Genomic DNA, 20,995 nt, shown 5'->3' with positions numbered 1-20,995 from the left:
TGGTTCCCGTTTTTACTTTCATTTCAGGTTTTGAGACAAACACTTACCAGTTGATGGATATTAAACACAAAACCCAAACAGACAGATGAAATTTGATAATTGAATTTTATTTGCAAAAATCATCAACTACAAATTGAACAAATAATCAAACATAAATATCAACTTACAAGACAGCAAAACTCGAACCGAGTAATTCTAAGTAAAAGAAAGTGAAACATACATTGAATGTTTTAAAAAAAAAAAAAAAAGGGACACATTTGACACAAACGCTAAAGATCAGCTCTCTGACTCACTGTAGCTTTGACTTAGATGGAGTAAAGCAAAAGGGAAAATACCATTCCATAGCAGACAAATAGCAGCAACACTAGAGTCAAAATGACTAACATTCAATTTCTTTGTAAACAACCACTGGACTTGGCTGCGTTGAAAGGCTATCCCACACAGCTCTGGGGCACTTGGAGGAACCTCCCAACTTTAATCACATGTACATCATGGGCTGGGAAGAGGGAAACAAAAAATTGCTGGTGTGTCTCTTTTTATTTTCTGCTTCAACCTCAACAGCATCAAATGCTGACGGTATCTCCCTAGAGAGTAAATGCTCTCATCTGCAGCATACGAAGTCGAGGGGGTAATGTTGTACTACATTAGTGCAAAAGACAAGATCAAGAGGTAATTTGTAGGACACATAGAAAACCTTTAGATATTTATATACTAATAATTAATAAAACAGTTTCATATGTTCAACTTAAGTGTTAAAATTACATTACTTCTCCTGTCATGTGAGGACTGACCAGAAGTGACCTTGTGACTCCAGAGGAAATAAAGTCACAAGTACTTTAGTGTTATCACCTAGACCGTTTATGTCTGTAGTGTATCACAGGGGATGTGCTTTATAGGAATGATGCTGTATCACTGGGAATCACATTATTTCTGTCAGTCATTGTCTTTGGCCAAACCTCAAGCCCTTCAGCTCTGCAGGCTTGGGAAACACCAGAACAAGAAAAATTAAGCCCTTTGATTTATAAACTCTGACAAGTTTACCAAAAAAAAAAAAAAAAAAACACTTTCCACAAAGTCAGAGAGGCCAGGAATGCCGAAGACCGCGCTACTTTTGTTTCACTGCCACTTGGGTTTGTTGTTGCCAAGTGACTGAGCCGGACTAAGCCCCTCCTTCTATTCGGATCACACATTCCTGAGCGACTTTCACCCCCAGTTTCACAAAATAGATAGTGTCCACCTACTGGGATGGGCCTGCACAGAGGCACAACACTGGAGATGAGAAGAATGTTGCTTGTAGAAAAAACTAATATAAAATTCCTTTGTCTGGCACTACAGTGTCCCACTTTTTTCCCCAAAGTCAATCATCTCACCACAGTGTCTTAGAAGAGAACAAAGACTCAGCCCTAGAGCGACCTCTTAAATACCACTAAAAATACTTTATACATTCTTTGATAAATCTGGTCCAAATAAACATATACACAATGAAAATATATCTATATGGAAATGCACTGGGTTGACACTGTGATAGGTGTAACCACAGATCTCTCTGCTCCAACAAACAGCACTAGCATTTCCACAGAAAAAGTGATTTGTCACTCAATACAGAAGTTTTATTTACTACTCTATTTCCCTGAGTTGGCTATGCTCAGGCTGCTTTTCTTTGAACTGCAATTACAGTGAGTGCTTCAAAATCAGCAATAAGGATCCCATCATTGGCAAACACACAGATAATCAAGTAGAGCATTGAAGGCCTTTCAGAGGTGAGTGAAGATCGACTGATGTAGTACCGTCTTCTTCCTTTCACCACTTCTTGAGTGTATTCTAAGGGTGTTCAGTGCAGGCCAGACTGTGTATTACACCACTGAGTGCAGTCAGTGTGTGTGTGTAGTGCTAATAGTGCAGTCGTGTGTATGTTTTTTAACAGGAGGCCACACTTCTGTTAAAAATATTCTAGGTATCAAGTCTCACTTCCTCCTGTTGGTTCTATTTTGTGAGCTGTCATCTAGCACCTGTACGTGTACATGTATGTGTGAGGTTACAGCAGACATTCAGCATTTGTACTGTATCTCAGACCAGATATCCCTCCCTGACATCATTGGGTGTCACCGCTGCTCTCCTGATGCTCTCTCCAGGCCTTGGACCGCCGCCTCGTTTGGACACAGAGTGGACCGTCCTCCAGTCACGTGAGGATGTGGGTTTGGAGGACCGAACTCCAGATGAAGAGACAGGAGGCGCTGAGGTCCGGGTCGCTTCAGACTGGCCACTGGGCTCTATAACTGTATTGAGGACTAGAAAAAGAAGCTTTTTATTAGTAGCTGTTGCGTACAGAATGTGTAATTATTTCTAAAGCTTAAGTCTGTGTTGTCTTGAAGTTACTAACCCTCGAGCTGCCACTGAACTCTTCTGAGCTCTTTCAAGATCGATGTCATTTCCTGAAAACAGATGAACAGCTGAGCTCAAACACACAGCTTTAATCCTTGTACACTTGTCTTAGAATATGACACAAACACTTCACCAACCTTGTTTGAAGTTTTGACAACAGGAAGGTCATTTTCAGAATCAAGTTTTGCTTCAATTTCCTCCCACATGTCCATCTTGTCCTGAAACAGTACCCTGTGTGGACATTTCACAGGACATTTCAGTTCAGTGTTTGCTTATGCTAAAAACTCTTCACTTTAGTTTACATGGTTATATTTAACTGTACTGATTTTGTCAAAAAATAAATCAATATAAATAACTGCGACCCCACCCCCAGAAGGGGAGGCAAGGGGTATTGTTTTTGGTTTGGTTTGTTTGTTTCTTTGTTAACACTCTAGCAGTTAACCAATTGGTTGAATTCATACCAAATTTGGTTTATAGATTGCCAGTGACCCAGAATAGATATGATTACATTTTGGGAAAAGTAGGTCTAAGTTTCAATTTTTTCTGGATTTTTTATTCTTTTTTTTTTTTTAACCCATTTACTTATATAAGGGTGAAATTTTACATGTCTGTAGCAGCAAAACTATTCATTGAATTCATACCAAACTGAGTTTATGGATTGCCAGTGACCCAGAATAGATGTGGTTACATTTTGGGAAAAGTTGGTCCAAGTTCTAATTTTTTATGAATTTTTAAAATCTTTTTTCTTGTCCCATTTACTTATAATGGGCAAAATTAAATCTATAAAAGCATCAATTTTGTTTCAATTTATGTCAAACTTGGCACATATATACAGGGTGGGGAAGCAAAATTTACAATGAACATTTAGTTGTTTTTTCTCAGCAGGCACTACGTCAATTGTTTTGAAACCAAACATATATTGATGTCATAATCATACCTAACACTATTATCCATACCTTTTCAGAAACTTTTGCCCATATGAGTAATCAGGAAAGCAAACGTCAAAGAGTGTGTGATTTGCTGAATGCACTCGTCACACCAAAGGAGATTTCAAAAATAGTTGGAGTGTCCATAAAGACTGTTTATAATGTAAAGAAGAGAACGACTATGAGCAAAACTATTACGAGAAAGTCTGGAAGATACTATTAAAGAAGAATGGGAGAAGTTGTCACCCGAATATTTGAGGAACACTTGCGCAAGTTTCAGGAAGCGTGTGAAGGCAGTTATTGAGAAAGAAGGAGGACACATAGAATAAAAACATTTTCTATGATGTCAATTTTCTTGTGGCAAATAAATTCTCATGACTTTCAATAAACTAATTGGTCATACACTGTCTTTCAATCCCTGCCTCAAAATATTGTAAATTTTGCTTCCCCACCCTGTGTGTGTGTGTATATATATATATATATATATATATATATTTTTTTTTTTTTTTTTTTATTATTATATTATATATAATTTTTTTATTTATTTATTTTTTTTAAATTTGAATTTTAGATATAATTTTTCTGTTTTTTCTTTTTATTATAGTAAAGAGTATTGAGAGGTTTTCTTCCACACTACTACTATTACTACAGCTAATAATAATAGTAAAGGTTAATGTAATGTATTCCCTGTAGAGGCAGTTGATATGTTGACATCAGCACATGCATAGACATGATGACATCAGCTGGATCGATGCCAAAATAAGTTACAATATGTGCGAGGGGCACGGTTTGTAGTGCCTGGAACCGCTTGTGTTTTGCATCTGTTCCATCTTGAAAATAAGATACAAACATTGCAATAGACTTCACTAAATAAATAATGGCTGGAATCATCTGTGAGTGTTTTCACAGTTGTGTTTTCGACTTCAAAGATTAAATGTGTGTCCTCTCTGACTCATTTCCATTACTTTAACAGGATTACTGGCTCAGTGTCATCTGGTTATCAGCACAATTTAGTTTTTCACTGAAACTTAATGAATCATGACCGTGAGGAATGTTTGTTGTTTTCTTTCACATCTTACTTTATTTTCTCAGTGAGCTCCTCTGTGTTTTCTCTAATGGCCACGATGATCTGAGACACTGGATTCAGCATCACATTGTCTACAATGACCTTTGAAGAGAAGAAAGAAAACAGTTTGTGGTAGTCTCCTTTTCCCAGAATCATACAGGTCATAAAAATGAGATGTAGTGGCATGTCGTGTCAGACCTCGTCTCTGCTCTGAGCCCGCTGCCTAAGTTTCTGTTCACCGTCACTTGAATTCTGCTCAGGGTCTTTTGCAGCAGCAGAACCTGGTGGTGCTCTCTGGTAGTTTGATCCGGCCTCTGGAATGTTCTGAACAAGCAGCAACACAATCTGGTTTCAGTGACAGGGCGTCTTTTAAAGCTAATGTGACCATAAGTGAGTGACTAGACTGACTGACTTGACACTAAAGTGATTGATGCTTTTAGACAGTGTTAAAAAGCTCATGTTAGATTTGACCCAGGTGTATGGAAGCACAACACTGTATATAGGAAGCAACAATGGATATATAGCCACATCCGTACTTCCTCTTTCAGCAAAGAATGAAGCTGGTAATGATGCGAGCAAAAAAATATTTAGCTATTATTTAATTAATCAAATAAAGAAGATGTGGGGTGTTTGTGTATTTAATCAAGCAGTGTCAGTACAAACAAACAGTATCTACTATTTACTTTGTCCTGTGTAGGTCTGGTCTTCACTAACTATGAGTGGGAAAAGGAAAAAAGCTGCTGTCAATCCAGATACAGATCTATTCTATGCCAAAATTTGCAAGAATACGCAAGGCACTTTTCTATTTGGGCTTTATCAGTGGACTTTTTTTTTGTTTTTTAAATCTACTTGTGTCTTGGCTAGACAGTAAAAAAAAAAAAAATCTGTACCTGTTCATGATCAGTCACTGTGGATGTGGGTGCACCGCTCTCTGCTCCACAGTTCTGTTGATCACCATCACCTGCCACATCATGGATCTCTCTTGCCAGGATGGCTAGGTCTTTAGCCAGGTCTTGACTCAACCTGCCACAGAGGAAACATGACATAAGAGTTTTTTCCTCAATTTTTCCAATTTTCACTGCCAAAAAAAAAAAAAAAACAGATGCTAAGAAACAATCTAAAGGAGGCAAGAACTACACACTGCTCTAAAAAGTATGAAGGCTTCTATGGGTGTAATTTGTAATAGTCGACTAAGGTTTGGTCTCCTGTCTTACCGTGCAATCTCAGCACTGTGATTAGACCAGTTGTGGAAGGCATCTCCTTCATGGTTCTCGTCCTCTGAATCTCTAGACCGAGGTTTCGAACGCAGTGCGACCACCGGTTGGGGTCGAGGCTGATTGCGAGGGCCGTGGGAAGCTGAGGAAGGTTGGGAGCGTTTGTGTTTAGGAGTGCTCTGGTTGGTGTCATACTCCTCATCTGAGGTAGAAGTATAGTCAGAGCCTTTCTGTCGCCTCCTGGAGCCTTGGCATCATGAATTGGTTTGAGTAAGGGAGGATGAAGATAGAGGAATCAGGAAAGCCAGAATGAGGAGAGAGACACCGTCAAAGAATAAAGAAAAGATATAGTCACTGAAAAAGTCCCAGAACAGGAGACAGAAAAACTGCTGCGGAAGTCCTAATTTCTAAACATTTTACTAAATGATCGAATTTCAGATTGAAAAAGTTTTTCATAGTTGAATACATGACTTCCACCGTTCCAGACAAGAGCCCCATGAGAGAAAGCATTTAAGAGTACTCTAAAGGATAAAGTGTGAAGTACAGGCCTACTATTCTAATATTCATAACAGCTACAGCATACCCACAACATGACTGTACATAAAGGTGAGTTTCAGACACTATTATTTGAATGTTAGTGAAAGTTGTTATTGAAAGTCCCCAGTCACTTCTCCTTTCAGCCAGTTCTCTTCCCTTTAACTACCCTACCGGTCAAAAGTTTTAGAATACCTCCATTTTCTCTAAAGGAAGGACCTGCACTTTTAAGAGTTACAATAGTCTGTTAATTTCATTTACTGCTTTTCTTTCTCAATGTTATAATAGCAGTATACTACTTCCAGCTGAGCAGTGTTTTCTAAAAAATGCTCCAGAGGCTGCAGTAACAGTCTGTTCTACAATAACTACTAACAGACCAATTAACTGAATGGCCGAAATGTCGCTTTAAGATAACCGACATCAGCGGCTGATTATTTAATGTAGCTGAGTATTTATAGAAACTGAAATTTACCCACCTCCCTTCCCAATAATAACACTGTAGACACCAGATCATTTTCAGAAGAGTTTTCATATACATGAAATCACATAAATATGCTGTAGAGCTCTATCATGGGGTTAAAGTTAGGATAAACAAAAGTGGGCCCTATAACTCAGTTTCTCTCTGTACATACGCAAGCACAAAAAGTTCTCCAAATCTCCAATTTGGCTGGAGTTTTCAAAAATAATAGTTTTCAGTGATCTAAACCAGTTTTTGTGTGGATGAAAGGCCGAAACGGATGAGAAAATATCCATTTTTCCAGATACCCAGCTACATGTATGCATGGCATGATAAAGAACAATGCAGATACATAAGCAGTGTAGGTAGCCTAGACTATGACAGCTTTGATAATTTGCTTTCACTGCTGCAAAAAAGGCTGACTTGATCACTGAACAGGAAACCTAAACTTTTTTTTTTTGGCACTTGACATTTGTAGTTAAAAAAAAAAAAAAAAAAAAAAAAAAAACAGCCATCAGAGCCAATTAATAGGTTTCTACAGTAATGGAAGTATCTGACACCTTGAAAAAAAAAAACACTCTAAAACATACTGACCGGTAGTGTGTGAATAAATGCTGTACAAGTTCAGAACCCAGGTGTGATTGTTGACACATTAAAGCCTAATCAAGGATCAAACCAATTCACCATGGCAGATGGTTGATAGGTCGGATGGTCTCAGTTCACATTCAGTTTAATGTTGCACAAAAGTCGTTTATCTTTATTATACTCACTTGCTGTGCTACTGGCGTATTTGGCACTACCGGAGCGTCCTCGACTGACAGGGGCCTTAGTAAGTGCTGCTTTCTGTGGTCTTTCAGCCGGCTTCGGCCCCGGTCCAGAGGCCCTGCGAACAGAGGTGCCGCTGCCGTCTGTGCTGCGGTTGGAGAATCCTGTGGTCCTGCCTGTCCACTGTGGGGTGGAAGAGGCTTCAGTGTCACTTGGTGTGTTGAAAGAACTGGTCCGCTTACGTGGCATTGCCAGCATATCCAGTCTGGAGAGTTTCTTGGTTTCCTGGGGTTGCTTTACCGGGGCATTGCCTGCCTCCTGCGACAGCCTGTCTGTCTCTGTGCCCTCGTTATCAGACTCTCCAAGGCGAGCTCTTCGGAGCATCGATGCCCTAGTGGCTCTTGGAGCTGATAAACTGTTAGTGCGACCTAAGGCCACTTTGGAGTTTTTGGCATCCTCCCTCTGAAGCGGCACTGTGTATTTCTTGCTTGTGTGTTTTGCGTTTGATTCTTGATCAGAAAACGGAACATTGGAGCCCTGAGGGTCGTCACTTAGATCAGTGGAGCCACATTTCCCTGAACTACGTCGAAGTCCAACTGGTCTTCTGAAAGTCTCAGTCTTATGGTTTCTGTCTACTCCCTGAGAGAATCGCTTTTCTGTCACACGCTCAGATGCAGAGGATTGGTTATTAGAGTCCTGACTAGCTGTACTCATTGAAGACTTCTCCCTGTGAAAGCCACTATTAGAGGGTTTTGCAGTTACTGTGTTTTGCTTGGTCCTGTTGCTGTGTTGGCTGACTGTGCTAGAGGTGTCCACATCAGATTCCCCAGAAAGAGAGTCCATTACCGGAGATGGCGTGGGTACACTTTGTGCTGCTTGGAGCTTGGCCTCCAGAGCAACTAGAACATCTTCAGTTTCTCTGAGATAAGAGCGAGTGTCCTGATTGCAGGACCCCGGGAATGATTCTGGTTCTGGGCTCCTCTGTATGGGCTGGCTGGAGATGTTGGGTAACCTGGCATTGCTGGGCCGGTCCTTGGTGAAGCTCTCCTGTCTGACCAGAGACGTTACTCCACCCTCCCTGGTCTCAGGACTCTGAGCTCTCAGGACAGGCGCTGACCCACTGGGCTTAACCTTTCCAGAGTCTTGGCTACTTCTACGTTTGGTCAGAGTGGCTGTTGAGAAAGTTTTGGCTACTTGTTTTCTCTCCATCTTTGGAGTGCTTGGTTTTGAGCCCCTATCTTCTGATTTAGACACAGTGTCATCTGACCCAATGTAAAATGATGTGGACTTGACAGACATTGTGGGATTATCCTCTTTTTTCCTCTCTTCTGTGTCAGGCAGAGGTCTCCTTCTCCGTTCTATGATCGAGCCATCATCTGACTTACTGGCGTCACTCAGGCTGTCAGGCTCCACATCGTCCTGTACTGACAACCTGTGAAGGCTGGACTGAGATCTGGGGGTCACCGAGCTGCTCTCGTCGACATCAAATGTTGAATGCAGGTCATAATGAACATGAATACTGGGAGTTGGAATGTCACTCTTCTGTCCTGGTGGTACCTTAGACAGGATGGTTTGGGCCCCTGAACTGTTGGTGTCTGCGCCGTCACAGCCCTGGCTGAGCGTGGCCTTGTGCCTGACTGGTCCTTGTGCTGAAGTAAAGCAGTTTTAGTGTGTGTTAACAAACATATACTGAAACTAAATATCATTCATATTCATCAGGGTGTCTCATTATCATTTCAAATAGACTCATGTCACGTCAGGTGGCTTACCCCCTCCTGACAGCTCCATCTGGGTAGAGGTGTCAAAGTGGCTAGACGAAGGGCCAGATTCTGTGTAGCTGTCTGCCAAGCTGGCCCAGCAGGACATCCACTTAGGAGCCCCTGGTAAGACTGAACCTGCCGACTGAACCTGCACAACAAAACACATAACTCATTCTGTATCCTTAAAAAAAAGATAATATTAAGTTCTAAAAATTAAGCCCAGATCAGCTGATAATTTCAATATTACATCAGTAGGACACAAAACACAATAAGATACAGAAACCATCATACATTAATTTGTTTCACAAGTTAGTATGTAGTATAAGTGATTATGTTTCCGTAAATTTGGTTAGAGGAAAACAGAAAAACCCAGAACCTGTGAGGAAAGAAGAGGCAAATTACTAAAATCAAAATCAAAAGGGAGATGCACCAAAGAAAAAAAAAAAAGAGAAGATGCCAAAAAGGCAAATCAAGAATATAACGCATGCCGATTGTTGCATTTTTATATGGTTTTGGCTTACTAAACCAACACACTGATTCATCGTCTTTATTGCTGGTGTTCACATTAGTGTTCACTGTATTAATTTACTAGTCCTACCCTGAGCAGGTAGGTTTACCTTCACCACCCTCTGTCCCTGTCCTGTCCTCACCTCCCCACAGCTACTCTGTCTATGCTGCTCCCTGTCCTCAACAATAACAGGCCTAAATGTGGCTGATGTTTCTGCTTCACTCTGGTTGGTTCTCTCTGGACTGTCAACCACACCAAACACCTGTCAGGAACAGAGCATTGCAAGTAGGTGAGTGGAGGGATAAGATCACTGGCACTGCCAAAGGCCATGGCTCATTATGAGTGGGACAAATAAAGATGCTGAACAACAAAGCCAATGTACACATTTTTCTGCAGAACTAAGGTGGACTTGCCTGGTCTATCTTGCTCCGAGCCTCCTCCAGCTCTTTATCTTGGACATCTGCTTCAATAGTGTAGGTTCCTGCATCACTCAAACTGTCTTCCTCTTCATTTCTGGGGCCACCCTGGGGGCCCTTGATTTCCACTTTCTCAGCTGCTAGTGGCATGACTGGAGCCTTGAGGGGAACAGGTTTGTAGATAGGAGAGGAGGTCTGTGGCTTGTAGGGAGTATTTGACAAAGACACTGCTGCTGTTTCAGCGCCAGTAGAACTGGATGCATTTTTCTCCTTAGAAGAAGACCCCTGCTTTGCTTGTTTGAGCAGTTCAGCTGTAAATTCCTGGGCAAGTTTGGATTTCCGTCCAACGCTGCTAAACGGCCTTATAGAAACAGAGGATGTAGAACGAGAGGAGAAGCTGTTGCTGATTCGGTCCTCTGCCTTCTCCCTTCTCAGAGAGCCAGCTCTCTGGTGACCTGTGGAAGCAGGACCTTTCAAGGGGACAGTGTATCGCTGGGTTGGGGGAGTAGTGGAGGCGGGAGATGGAGAATGTCTCTCCTCAGTTGGGCTTGTACTCTTCCTTGACTTGTCCACTTGTGGCCTTTGCCCTGGGAGCTCAGCCTGCGTACTGTTGGTAGTGAAGGATTGAGAACGCTTCTTTCTTGAGTTTTCATCAAAAAATTCAATAACAAAAGCTTGGTGAGGCTCAGCCTTGCCAAGCCCAGAAAGTGACTGAGACTCTGGTGGAGAGTTTGGCAAGGGCTCCTCTGAGGTGGGAGATGCAAAACGTTGAGGAGGGGAGTTTCTCAGTGGTTGTGGAGAATCTTGGGGCATAGGCTGAGGTTCTGAGTTGAGAAATTCATTTCCATTGATCCTTCCTGAATCACTGCGAGTGCCATCTTCCCAGTGGTTTGCTAAGAAATGAACAAGAACAAGTTAGTCTACTTATATTTATCCATTATTCTCACTATTAATGACTGATAAAATACATTTTCATCATAACTACAATATGAAGATTCATGATAAACATTGTAGAAACTTGATCTTTTAAAAATCATTTGATTTACATATATAATGTATTCACACTGAGCATGTGCATATATGACTTATCAAATGGAGTCCTGCATACATTGCCATGCATTTTCACCATTTGACCCAAACAGATAACACTCAGCTGTACTCATATAACTTGTTGTCAACTTGGTGGTTATTGCAAGAAGAGTTTGTTTATCACGAGTGTTTATTGTGACTGTGATCGCATTACTGAGTGATTTCCTCCTCTTGTGAAGGCTTAACTCTCGCTAAAACCAGGGCTGCTAAACCTAAAAAGAAGGTAACTTACTCTTTGTGCTTTTGAGCATTGATGGATCACTGTTTGTGCTGTACATGTCTTCAGTCCGAGACCTCCTCCGCATCATGCTAGCATTGCTGTGGACCAGCCAATCAGCAACTTTACTTTCTGCTGACATCACCTCAGTTGGTGTGGTAGCAATATCTGAGGATGACAGCCTTCTCTGCTGGCGGAATGAAAACTTTGTAATGTGGTCCTTGATCTTCATTTTGCCTGGTGTGCACTCATCAAATTCAATAGTGAAGGATGCATGGCTTTGGACCACAGGAGGTGTGGGGGTGGAGGGGACAGACTCTGAAGAATTTGGGGTGTCCTTTGTTGGAACTTCGTAAACTTGTGGCTCGGGTTTCTTGGCAGGTCGTTGCTGGAACTCCTTTGTTGGGATCTCAAAGTAGCTGGGCTCTCGGCGGTAGGAGAAAATGGACTTGGCCTGGCTGTCAGACAGAGAACCGTTGACCTCATATCTGGAGGACTCTTTGGCAGACTCTGTAAGCAATGAAAAATTATAGGGTAACAGTAAATACACAGACACAGCACGCATCAATGCAGTTTCACACATAATCCACTTAGCACTTAAGTAACGGAGACAGGATACTGGTTTGTTATTAATAATAAAACTATGCAGATGCTGTTTTGCATCACTCATCTAAATAATTTTAAGAACATTCCATTGTCATCACATATAATATGCAATATTTCTAAAGTTTGATTGGGATGTCACTGTCACACAAAGATTCCAACAGTAAAAATGAGAAAACAAAATCAGCCTGTGGGCTTTTGAATTCCAGTTGGATGCGGCCAAATATCACTTTTGGAGCTGAGAGTCCAGTGAAGGGTAGTTGAGCAGGAATAATCTGTTTCAGCCTGGGCAACATGAGGCAAACAATCAGCTATCTGCCTCCTTCGCTGCCACCACCCCCACTCTCCTGCAGCAGCTTAGAGGGTAATAATCCATCACGAGGCAGACAGGCACTGCCCAATGGCCTGGCATGGCATGGTATGGTCTGGCTAACAGTCCCCGACTAGCAGCCAGAGACCTGCCTCTGGCTTAACACCATCAGTCTCTCAGTGACCCACAAAGGGTGGCACATAGCAATGCCACAGAAAAGCATGTCATAACAAATCAGGATCTAATTTACAGATGTGAGGCTATCCAATACAATTTAATTACAAAGAACTGAGCAGGTTTAAACTCCGTTAGATAGCACATACACTGCAGTATGAATACAACAAACATGTCTTGACCTGATGACTCCTGTCCTGGCTGCTTTCCTCCTCTGCTCTGTTTTTTGTTTGCTGGGTCTTCATCGTCCCCCCACCACGATGGCTGGCCGTACAGTGGAGTAGGCTTGGATATCGGCGAATCTGTAGGCGCTAATAGGCAAATGCACAAGCAAAGACAGATACACAATATTAGGCACATGAATACGGAGAGGAAAAGGCTGAAGAATGAGCAGAAAGGACCAAATGTGTACAGCCTCTTGTGTTTATATGGGAGTTGGTTTATATAAGCTATCCGATTAAACAATGTTGCGTCTACGCTTGGTGCTTCAGTAACAATGTGTTGCACAACAGGAGCTCTGAGTGTTACAATGTGAGAAGAAGGCTACAGGCTGACCTCCTACATTCCCATGGGAGTCATAGAGAGTCAAAGAGGGTTAGATGGTGATACCAGCTGAATCAGATCACGTAAATCACCCAAACATAATCCTTCCTGTGTGAGACGAGACAATGCTAATCTTAATCTTCAAAAAAACATAGGATATAGGATAACCACAGCCTCTTCATGCAGCGATCATATCTGGTTACTTGTGCTCTGCAGAAAAACAATTCACTACACACAGTATACATGTTCAGCCAGGGAAGTAAGAGGTTATTTCCTTGATGCCATCACCAAATTGGTGTTTATCTGCTGGTTTGCAAGTTGAGAGAGGCAGGCCAACCTACATAGCACTAATCAGATAATCTAGATGCCAGTTGCTGGCATGAGAGATAGCCCAAACAAACCCCCAGGATTTTAATGTGGAGGCTACACAATCCTAAACATCACAGCACTTCGTCACTGTTGCCTAGGACACAAATAATATACCAACACAGCGAAGGAGTGGCAAAGTGACATGTTACCAGTTCCTTTCCCATTACACAATGCCCTGCTTTTAGCTAAAGAAAACATGGGGTGTGTGTCACAGATAAAGCAGACTAAGAAAACCCACTAATTATATTTGCTATACAATATCATATCATTATTATCAGCACAGATGACCAAAAGCACACAGCAAAGTAAAGTAAAAAACATAAAAAGTAATAGAAGGATTTCACAATGAAGAATTAAACATGAACAAAGCACATTTAGACCAACTAAATAAAACAATAATCAAATCTGTACATTTCAGTGCTTTTATAAGCATTAAACAACAACTACTACTACTACTACTACTACTACTACTACTACTACTACTACTCCTCCTCCTCGAGTCTGTCTTCCTATAATATATGATATTGATCACTCAACATTGTGTTAATATATCTGTGCAAGTGTACCACTAACTATTAATTACATACACTTGTGGTGACTCAAAGTTATGTCTGAATAATGTAGAGTCATACACTGTACAAGCAAAGTGTCCTGCCCTGCAGACAGCTGGAGGATTGGACACACTCCACATCCTGTACAGCTGCAGGGGAAAACAAGTATGAGCACAGACGAAAAGACATACCCGGCTCTCAACAGTATTAAAGTCAGAAATAGAATTGTACAAAACTTTCTAGTTATTTTATATAATTAAAACAGATTGTGCATGAAAGCTCAGTCTTGTTTGTGGAATAGAGAAAAGACAGTAGCAGCCAACCTTTCTACAGGTCTTTCATGACACCAAATTCTATTCTTTTGTTTTGTTTTTTTTACTGTGTAAGACAGGATCAAAATATAGTAATCTGCCAAAAAAGTGTAACAACCCAATCACTGTACATTTGTGTCTCAAGTGAAGCTTTATTTTCTATAATGTACTATGAAATACTAAGCTTATCTTTTTGTGGTGAGACATTTAGTGAGACAGTGGGAGCTACAGTAGTTTGTTATCATAGTGGCAGACTGGCTGAAAACACACAAGGCAAGGCTATAGTCACATGACCACTTCTGGTTTGGGTGAACTGTGAGTGTAGTCACAGGTTTCCTTATAGCTGCAGGAGATGCATGCCCATCCTACCAGTGGCCTTTTTAGCGTTCATGTTGAGTTCAATGAAATGTCTGTATGGCACTCTGAGGGGAAAAAAATCCTAGCCATGTCAGAGTCCTATTTTAAGCACTAGTTGTAGTTTTCCATGGAGACTCACAGGGGTGATTACAGAGCCAAAGCACGAGAATTGCTAAATCAACAACAGCTGGAATAGGTTTTGTCAGTGTGAATTAACTTCATTCACAAAGTTCCTCAGCTGAGCATACAGTTCTGATTGTTCCAGTGCTACCTGATCCATACTGTAGAACAGGAATAACTTAATGGTGTGAAAAGTTGTTGAGAGCAAATAAAAACACAGGCAATCCAATACTAGATGAATTAAAAGAAGTGCCAGCTTTATATGAAAATTTACTTGCCTTTCTAATTTTCAGAGCCAAAAATGTGATAAACCATTGACTTGCTTTGCAGCACCCCACCTCTTGTCACAAACACACCATGGCCATCAGAGATAAGACTGCTTGACCTTAACTCTTCACCCCTCAGTCTGCCTGGGAAGCCCTGTCTCATGTACACTCATCCTGCCAACTTGGAAATGTCAAGATCTATTTCTTTCCAGACACCAAAGGATTGAAGCTTCAGCCTCTCAGCTCACATGGCAGCCTAATCACACACTAATGGAGCTCTTAATAAAAGACTCCACAGTAACCTTATCAAGGGATCGACAACCAAAGTCAAGTGGCACATGTATATGCAAAGACTTCCTCTTCCTGGTGTGTGGGGATATGGTATTCAAATCTGCTTCAGTGAGACCAGCTTTCCTCAGGCAACAAGAAAAATGAACCTGTTATCATGAAAGCTGCCATCTGCATGCCAGTATCTGCTGTACTACAGTGTGTCTGAACATATATACAACACAGACTATTTACCTGTGAGTGAGTGGGCTCTTCTCTCGGCCTTGTCTTGCAGTTTAACTTTTGAGACAAAGTCTTTGCTCTTCTCTGGGCTCTGGAGTAGCTGTTTTTCCTTCGCCTTGGCCTCCAGGGCTTTTATACTAAGCTGTAACTGGCTGGTGTACTTTTCATGCTACACACAGAGACAGGAGGGAAGCAGGATGTGAGAAAATGCCTGCCAACGCAGATGTTGTTGTAGTAGTGATTGGAAGTGTAACTGATAATGAAAATAGCTGCAGCCTCAGTCATTTATACATCATCTACAGCAAGAAAACTCTTCAAAGAGGCCATTGAAAAAAGCTCAAAGTATTGATATTACTTACTTTAAGAGCTTCCTCTGGGACCTTGTGTTGATTCTTCTCCAAGATATAAACATGAGCATGTGCAGGGAGAGTTAAAGTACACAACTGAATAATATATATCTATTTTTGCTGGCAAGACATCACCAGACACACTACAACTGGTATCTAAATCCTCTTTTAAACATGTTTACTGTCTCTCAACTCTAGTAGTCTTTACTTGTTAACTAAATAGGTCAACAGTGTCCTCTCCTTATGAGAAGGAAATCAGATAAGCAGACTTATGGCCATTAAAACAGTTCATATCTTCCCTAGCATACTCCTTGTAAAATACAACATCAGAAGTCACCTACTGTGTGGTGAATTCTGTTCAATTTCTAAATGTCTGCATCCTCTAAAGAGCTTCCCCTTCTGTTATCCAACCTACATTTCACCATTCATGAAGGGTCAAAGGGTGCAGGAGATTTTCTGTTCACAGTTGACCATAATCTAAAACCCCTGACTGAAAACCACAGGGGATTAACATACCGATGGAGTATAAAACCACAGAGGAAAATGGAAAAATATTGGAGGGGGAAAAAAAATAACTGAAACAGCTTCCTACTGCTGGATCATTTTGGTGTGAGCCACTAATCACCAGCCTAAACTGTTCCAACTGAGCAGGAAACTTAAGCTGATGACAAATCAATGAGAAGTGAGGAAATGTTAAATGAAAAACATAAAGGATATCATAACCGAAGCGAATAACATCTGAAAGCTTGAGGGTGATGTACGTCTGGTCTGGGATTCTGAGGTCATTCACAAATGTCTGTAAAAGAGAAAAAAAGAGCATAAAGTTGGTGTCATTTTCACTTTTCATTAATTAAATAAATGCATTCTTTCAACAGGTGACAGAGTCTTATTCCTCTAAGTCCTTCTGTTTGCACTCAGAGGGACTGTAGAAAGTGTTAAGGTGCTTTGTAACTGGCTCTTTTCCCGCTGAAAGTTAATCCACTAGTATGAGATTATGTTGTTACATAACATCTCAGCTTTTGTTCGTTGCTTAATGACCAGGTGGGCATGGAGTGTAGGGAGAGAGAACACACACCTATTCACGTGCAGCAGCAGTTAAGTGTTGAATAATTACATGACCCTGTGACAACTGTCAAGACAATTTTCTGAACATACCCCCATATCAGTAATGTAAACAAAGTTAATGCTGGGAATCTAGTAAGGAGATCATAGATAACTTGCCTAATGCAGATAATTGGGAAGCAAAAGAGACATGTTGGATTTCTGCTACAGGTCCTTGCACTGTTCTGCTCTGATTAGTCGGACTGCTGAAACCAAGGCAAAAAACCCAGTCTGTGTGAGAACAATGAATGGTTTCTCCCACTGCTCAACTGTGAATTTCACTGGGATAATGGTGCAGTGAAGTGGCAACAGAGCAGTAAGGGGAGAGCGAGGGGCAAAGAATGGGAAGAAAAAAGGGGTCCGGGCCAGCAGGAAAATCCAGTCTCCTGACTACCACTGTTCTGCTCACCGTCCTGGTTTCTGGCACACAAAGAAGAATGTATTTTGGGAATTGTTATGCTCTTGAGAGTAGAGCCTTGAGGGAGCTCAGAGGAAGGCTCCTTTATCATTCGCTGGTTTCCTGACACAAGAGATGGACTAACTCACCCCATTCAGGCTTCCCAGATCCTTTACCATGTGTTCATCTGTGTTTGGGTCATAGTTGATCACGGCGTGTTGTTTGTCCACACTGCGTGACTGCAAAGAGACAGAAGAGAGCTTTTACGATCATTGGCATATGATAATCCCCTAAATATTTATATATCCAAGTCGAGGGATGGCTTGTTTTCACTGCCCATGCACACTGGGGAAAGAATGTTTACTTCTAAATATGGCTTCAACAATTAAGTGCAAGCTAAGCAAGTGACTCACACTGAGTCACTTTGCCTTCTCTGCTCATTAGGCACTCTGGCCTCTTTAGCACAAAAATCACAAAGATTGAAAGAGACTGCCAAACTCATTTGCAAAATTAATGCTGTGCTTCAGTAGACCAATAACAGGCCTGTCATGAATGTTTCCACACTGACCCCAACCTTGGATAAACAGGTTTTAGTGGTTATGTGTACAGCCTGGTCGACTTTCAAATAACTTCTTGTAAACACTCTACAGCCATTAGCGCTGGTTTTATCAATCAGTTCCCCCCCATGATTAAGTTAACCATGCAGCAGCACTGACAACTCTGCATTCCTACCCTGGTGGCCCTTTACAGCTTGACAACTCCCTTCACTTTGCCCCCCTTATCAGACAGAAAATGTTAGCTCTAGTAGAAGAAAGCTGCTGAACTCAAGACTCAACATGATGATCTAATAGAGGCAGACAGTGAAAAAAAACCAAACACCAGTTTGTCATGGAAAGTCCAGCTGTTTGAGTCGAGGCCCTCAGTTATGACACTTGAATACAGTTACATGCAATCTCTGTTTCAAGCCAAACAGGATTCTCCTCATGTTACAAACATTCATCTGTGGTTACAATGGGTAGTGAAGGCAAAAAAAATGCATTAAGCTGTCCCTAAGAGTAAAGAAAAAAAAAAAAAATTAAAGACTATGTGAGGAAGAAAGTGCTCATGCGCCAGTCAGGAAGCATACCCGGGCATTTAAGCAACAGTCTGTACAATTTCTGACTGGGAGAAGCTGAGGTTTCTCCTGGATGTGGCTACGCCTAAATGTGGATATGAAAAACTTTTCATTCTAACCGACATCTGTGGTTGGCAAGGCTTTTCTGAGCATAACTGCGTAAGAAAAGTATAAACAAGGGCTTATGAGGCAACATTGCTTTTTCACTCATCTAAATACACAGTGAGGAGAAAATTGTGGGGAAAATATTCTTCAATGTCCACAAGGATACTGATTATAGCAGGCACTGCATGGAAAAACAACACCGTGGAATGCTTTAGTTGTGTTTTAGTCATTGTGTAAAAAGCTGTCAGGGGCAACATTGAATGAAAGCACCGTCACCAGGTTACACATTCACGAACACGCACACGCCTGAATACAGCAGGATGGTGTTTCACATTTATGCAGCCAGCTGACCTGTCAAATGTCACCAAAGAGTAATATCTGCTCAGCGTATTTTCACACATTACAGTGAAGACCAGTTCCGGCTCATGGAGCACATTGCTGGTGTTTGCTGTGTAAACATCTCTCCAATGTCTCCACAGGGGAAGCGTGCATTTGCTTTGGCGTTCTGTATTAAGTCACACACCTGTAGCATTAGCTCGCAATCATCCCGGCCAACAAAGATCATCTCCCGTGGCAACCGGTGGCGTGTGCCAGAGCTGCTGACCAGGAACCATGATGTCACACTCATGTTGGAGCTGCGAGTCAGGGTCTTCTTAACATCCTAGGGAAAGAGAACTTCAATTATAAATATATTTGACTGCTATATTTTTGTATTTATTTGCTGTGTTTGGTTTTAGTTAGCAGGTAAGTAGATTTCTTTTTGTGCTTAGTTTGTGGATTTGACTAATCAAGGTTTAGTTTTGAGAACTTTCTTTTGGAGGATGAGAAAATGCATTACGGTAAAATCCCTATTAAAGGGCCCTATATTGTATTAAATAATTGCATACTGCAGAAAAATCTAAGAGAATAAAAAAAAAAACTGACGTGACTTTCCTTTTACTTTTTAATTTTACTGTGCTCTGTTATATTAATCTCTTTCAGACACTATCATCCTCCCCTGCTTGTTTTGCATTAAGACTTAGTTTTTGTTCACTATTATAACCCTGTGTTATGTTAGACATTCCCTCACAATCCAAGAAACCTACTTTTATGGGGTAGTATTCAAAAGGCGTGATCAAAATTCAATACCTGTCCTGTTGCTAAACAATGCTGACTGCTGAAAAGCATGCTTTAGTGTACAGATTGCTGTAGGGAAGTCATTCATTGTGTCATCTAAGTTAGACCTGTTTATCCAACCACCAGTCTGGCCATGTTACTACAGAGACAGCAACTACACAAGCACTGTTGGAACTGAACTAGGTGTTCTGCTGTTGAGTCACACAGGTAAGGCACAGATAGGTGACTAGATGTTTAGCTTATTAACTCACAAAAGCAAGTCTGAATAAAGAATAGGCTTACACAAAATCCTTAATAAACAACGCCAGTGTAATCAAACATGCTGGGAAACCTGATGAAAAATGTTAGCTAACAACTTAAACCACTGTTCAAGTTTACTTCCTGTAACCTTGGAAAACTGAACACTGCCCCACCAATAGTAGACTTAAACCAGCTTTTTATCTTTAGCATTATACTGTTTGTTTTGTAGAGTGGAGTAGTTTTAAAGCACATGAGACCGCTGGAAGGTGAGGTTGTTTAGCTAACGATAGTGAGCTAAACCGAAACAGGCTTTTTCAAACGTTTTTCTCCACACAAGGACGTACCTTTATCGCTTTCTCCGTCTTACTCCTGAGTAAAGCCAGTGTTTAACGTCCTACAACAAGTGAAATTCGACGACCGACATGTAAAAGCACCAGGTAACAGCGGACAGGTAAATTGTGATCACACCCTCCGCTTCCTCTGGGAATGACAACCAGGCGAAACTCTCTTCGGACGCCTCTTGTCCCTGCGGACGGGCTGACGTACGTACGGTTGACAAGTCCAGTCAAACGCTTTACGACCTGACCAGAGAGGCGGAGAAAAATAGAGGTCTCACTCTGTCACTTTTCTACGCGCGGACAGCGTCATGGTGGAAAGTACAGACCCGCCCTGTACAGGATCAGCATTTGGAAAAGTCAATATGTCAGTGTCAGAAAAAAAGAAGATTTAACTTGAGAATTATTGTAACTTTTAAACACCCCAAAAAATCCCTTTTAATCACGAAACAATAATAAATGATATGAGTAGTAAAAATAAATAATATAGTAGCTGACATATGAGACTGCAAATAAATAAATAAATAAATAAATAAATAATAATATTTTAAAAGTGCTTTCTCAAACATTTCCTTCGGTTTTGGTGTATACTACTACTACTACTACTACTACTACTACTACTACTACTACTACTATTATTATTATTATTATTACTACTACTACTACTACACTATTATTTTTTTTAATTATTTAATATTTTATTTCATTTTGTTTGTCAATATAGTTGTTAAAAATCTACTAAGCAGAGATATAAGGCTGCATGTACAATGCTTTACAAATACTTTTTGGCTT

The 20,995-nt window shown here is 41.0% G+C and overlaps 1 protein-coding gene across 4 annotated transcripts; it reads right to left on the bottom strand.

The window, feature by feature from the left end:
- Positions 1 to 88: 88 nt before the first annotated feature.
- Positions 89 to 20,420, bottom strand: cep170ba (centrosomal protein 170Ba). Of its 4 annotated transcripts, none has more exons than XM_030126304.1 (19): positions 20,213 to 20,420; positions 19,036 to 19,173; positions 17,443 to 17,532; positions 16,513 to 16,591; positions 15,808 to 15,866; positions 15,461 to 15,617; positions 12,604 to 12,732; positions 11,350 to 11,844; positions 10,026 to 10,921; positions 9,755 to 9,874; positions 9,114 to 9,252; positions 7,350 to 8,993; positions 5,589 to 5,835; positions 5,265 to 5,397; positions 4,573 to 4,698; positions 4,388 to 4,476; positions 2,520 to 2,613; positions 2,381 to 2,432; positions 89 to 2,288 (listed from the first exon to the last, which is right to left on the bottom strand). In XM_030126304.1, exons 2-19 carry the CDS (start codon positions 19,138 to 19,140, stop codon positions 2,068 to 2,070), a joined length of 4,875 nt encoding a protein of 1,624 aa, XP_029982164.1. In that variant the 5' UTR covers positions 19,141 to 19,173; positions 20,213 to 20,420; the 3' UTR covers positions 89 to 2,067. The 4 variants fall into 4 exon arrangements, with proteins under 4 accessions (XP_029982164.1, XP_029982166.1, XP_029982165.1 ...); XM_030126306.1 differs by having other exon boundaries at positions 5,589 to 5,730; XM_030126305.1 differs by having other exon boundaries at positions 7,350 to 8,987.
- Positions 20,421 to 20,995: the final 575 nt, after the last annotated feature.

Source organism: Sphaeramia orbicularis, chromosome 22, assembly GCF_902148855.1.
Source record: "Sphaeramia orbicularis chromosome 22, fSphaOr1.1, whole genome shotgun sequence".
NCBI lineage: Eukaryota > Metazoa > Chordata > Actinopteri > Kurtiformes > Apogonidae > Sphaeramia > Sphaeramia orbicularis.
The sequence above is the reverse complement of the archived record's forward strand: the minus strand, read 5'-3'. Positions and strand labels throughout refer to the sequence as shown.

Excerpts from the sequence above, each read along its gene's own strand:
- cep170ba (XM_030126304.1), bottom strand. The coding sequence starts at position 19,140 with ATGAGTGTGACATCATGGTTCCTGGTCAGCAGCTCTGGCACACGCCAC. Across the intron at positions 16,592-17,442 it reads ATCTGGGAAGCCTGAATGGG|ACATTTGTGAATGACCTCAG; the intron begins GTGAGTTAGTCC and ends TCTCTTTTACAG. Across the intron at positions 9,253-9,754 it reads GACAGAGTAGCTGTGGGGAG|GTTCAGTCGGCAGGTTCAGT; the intron begins GTGAGGACAGGA and ends TTTGTTGTGCAG.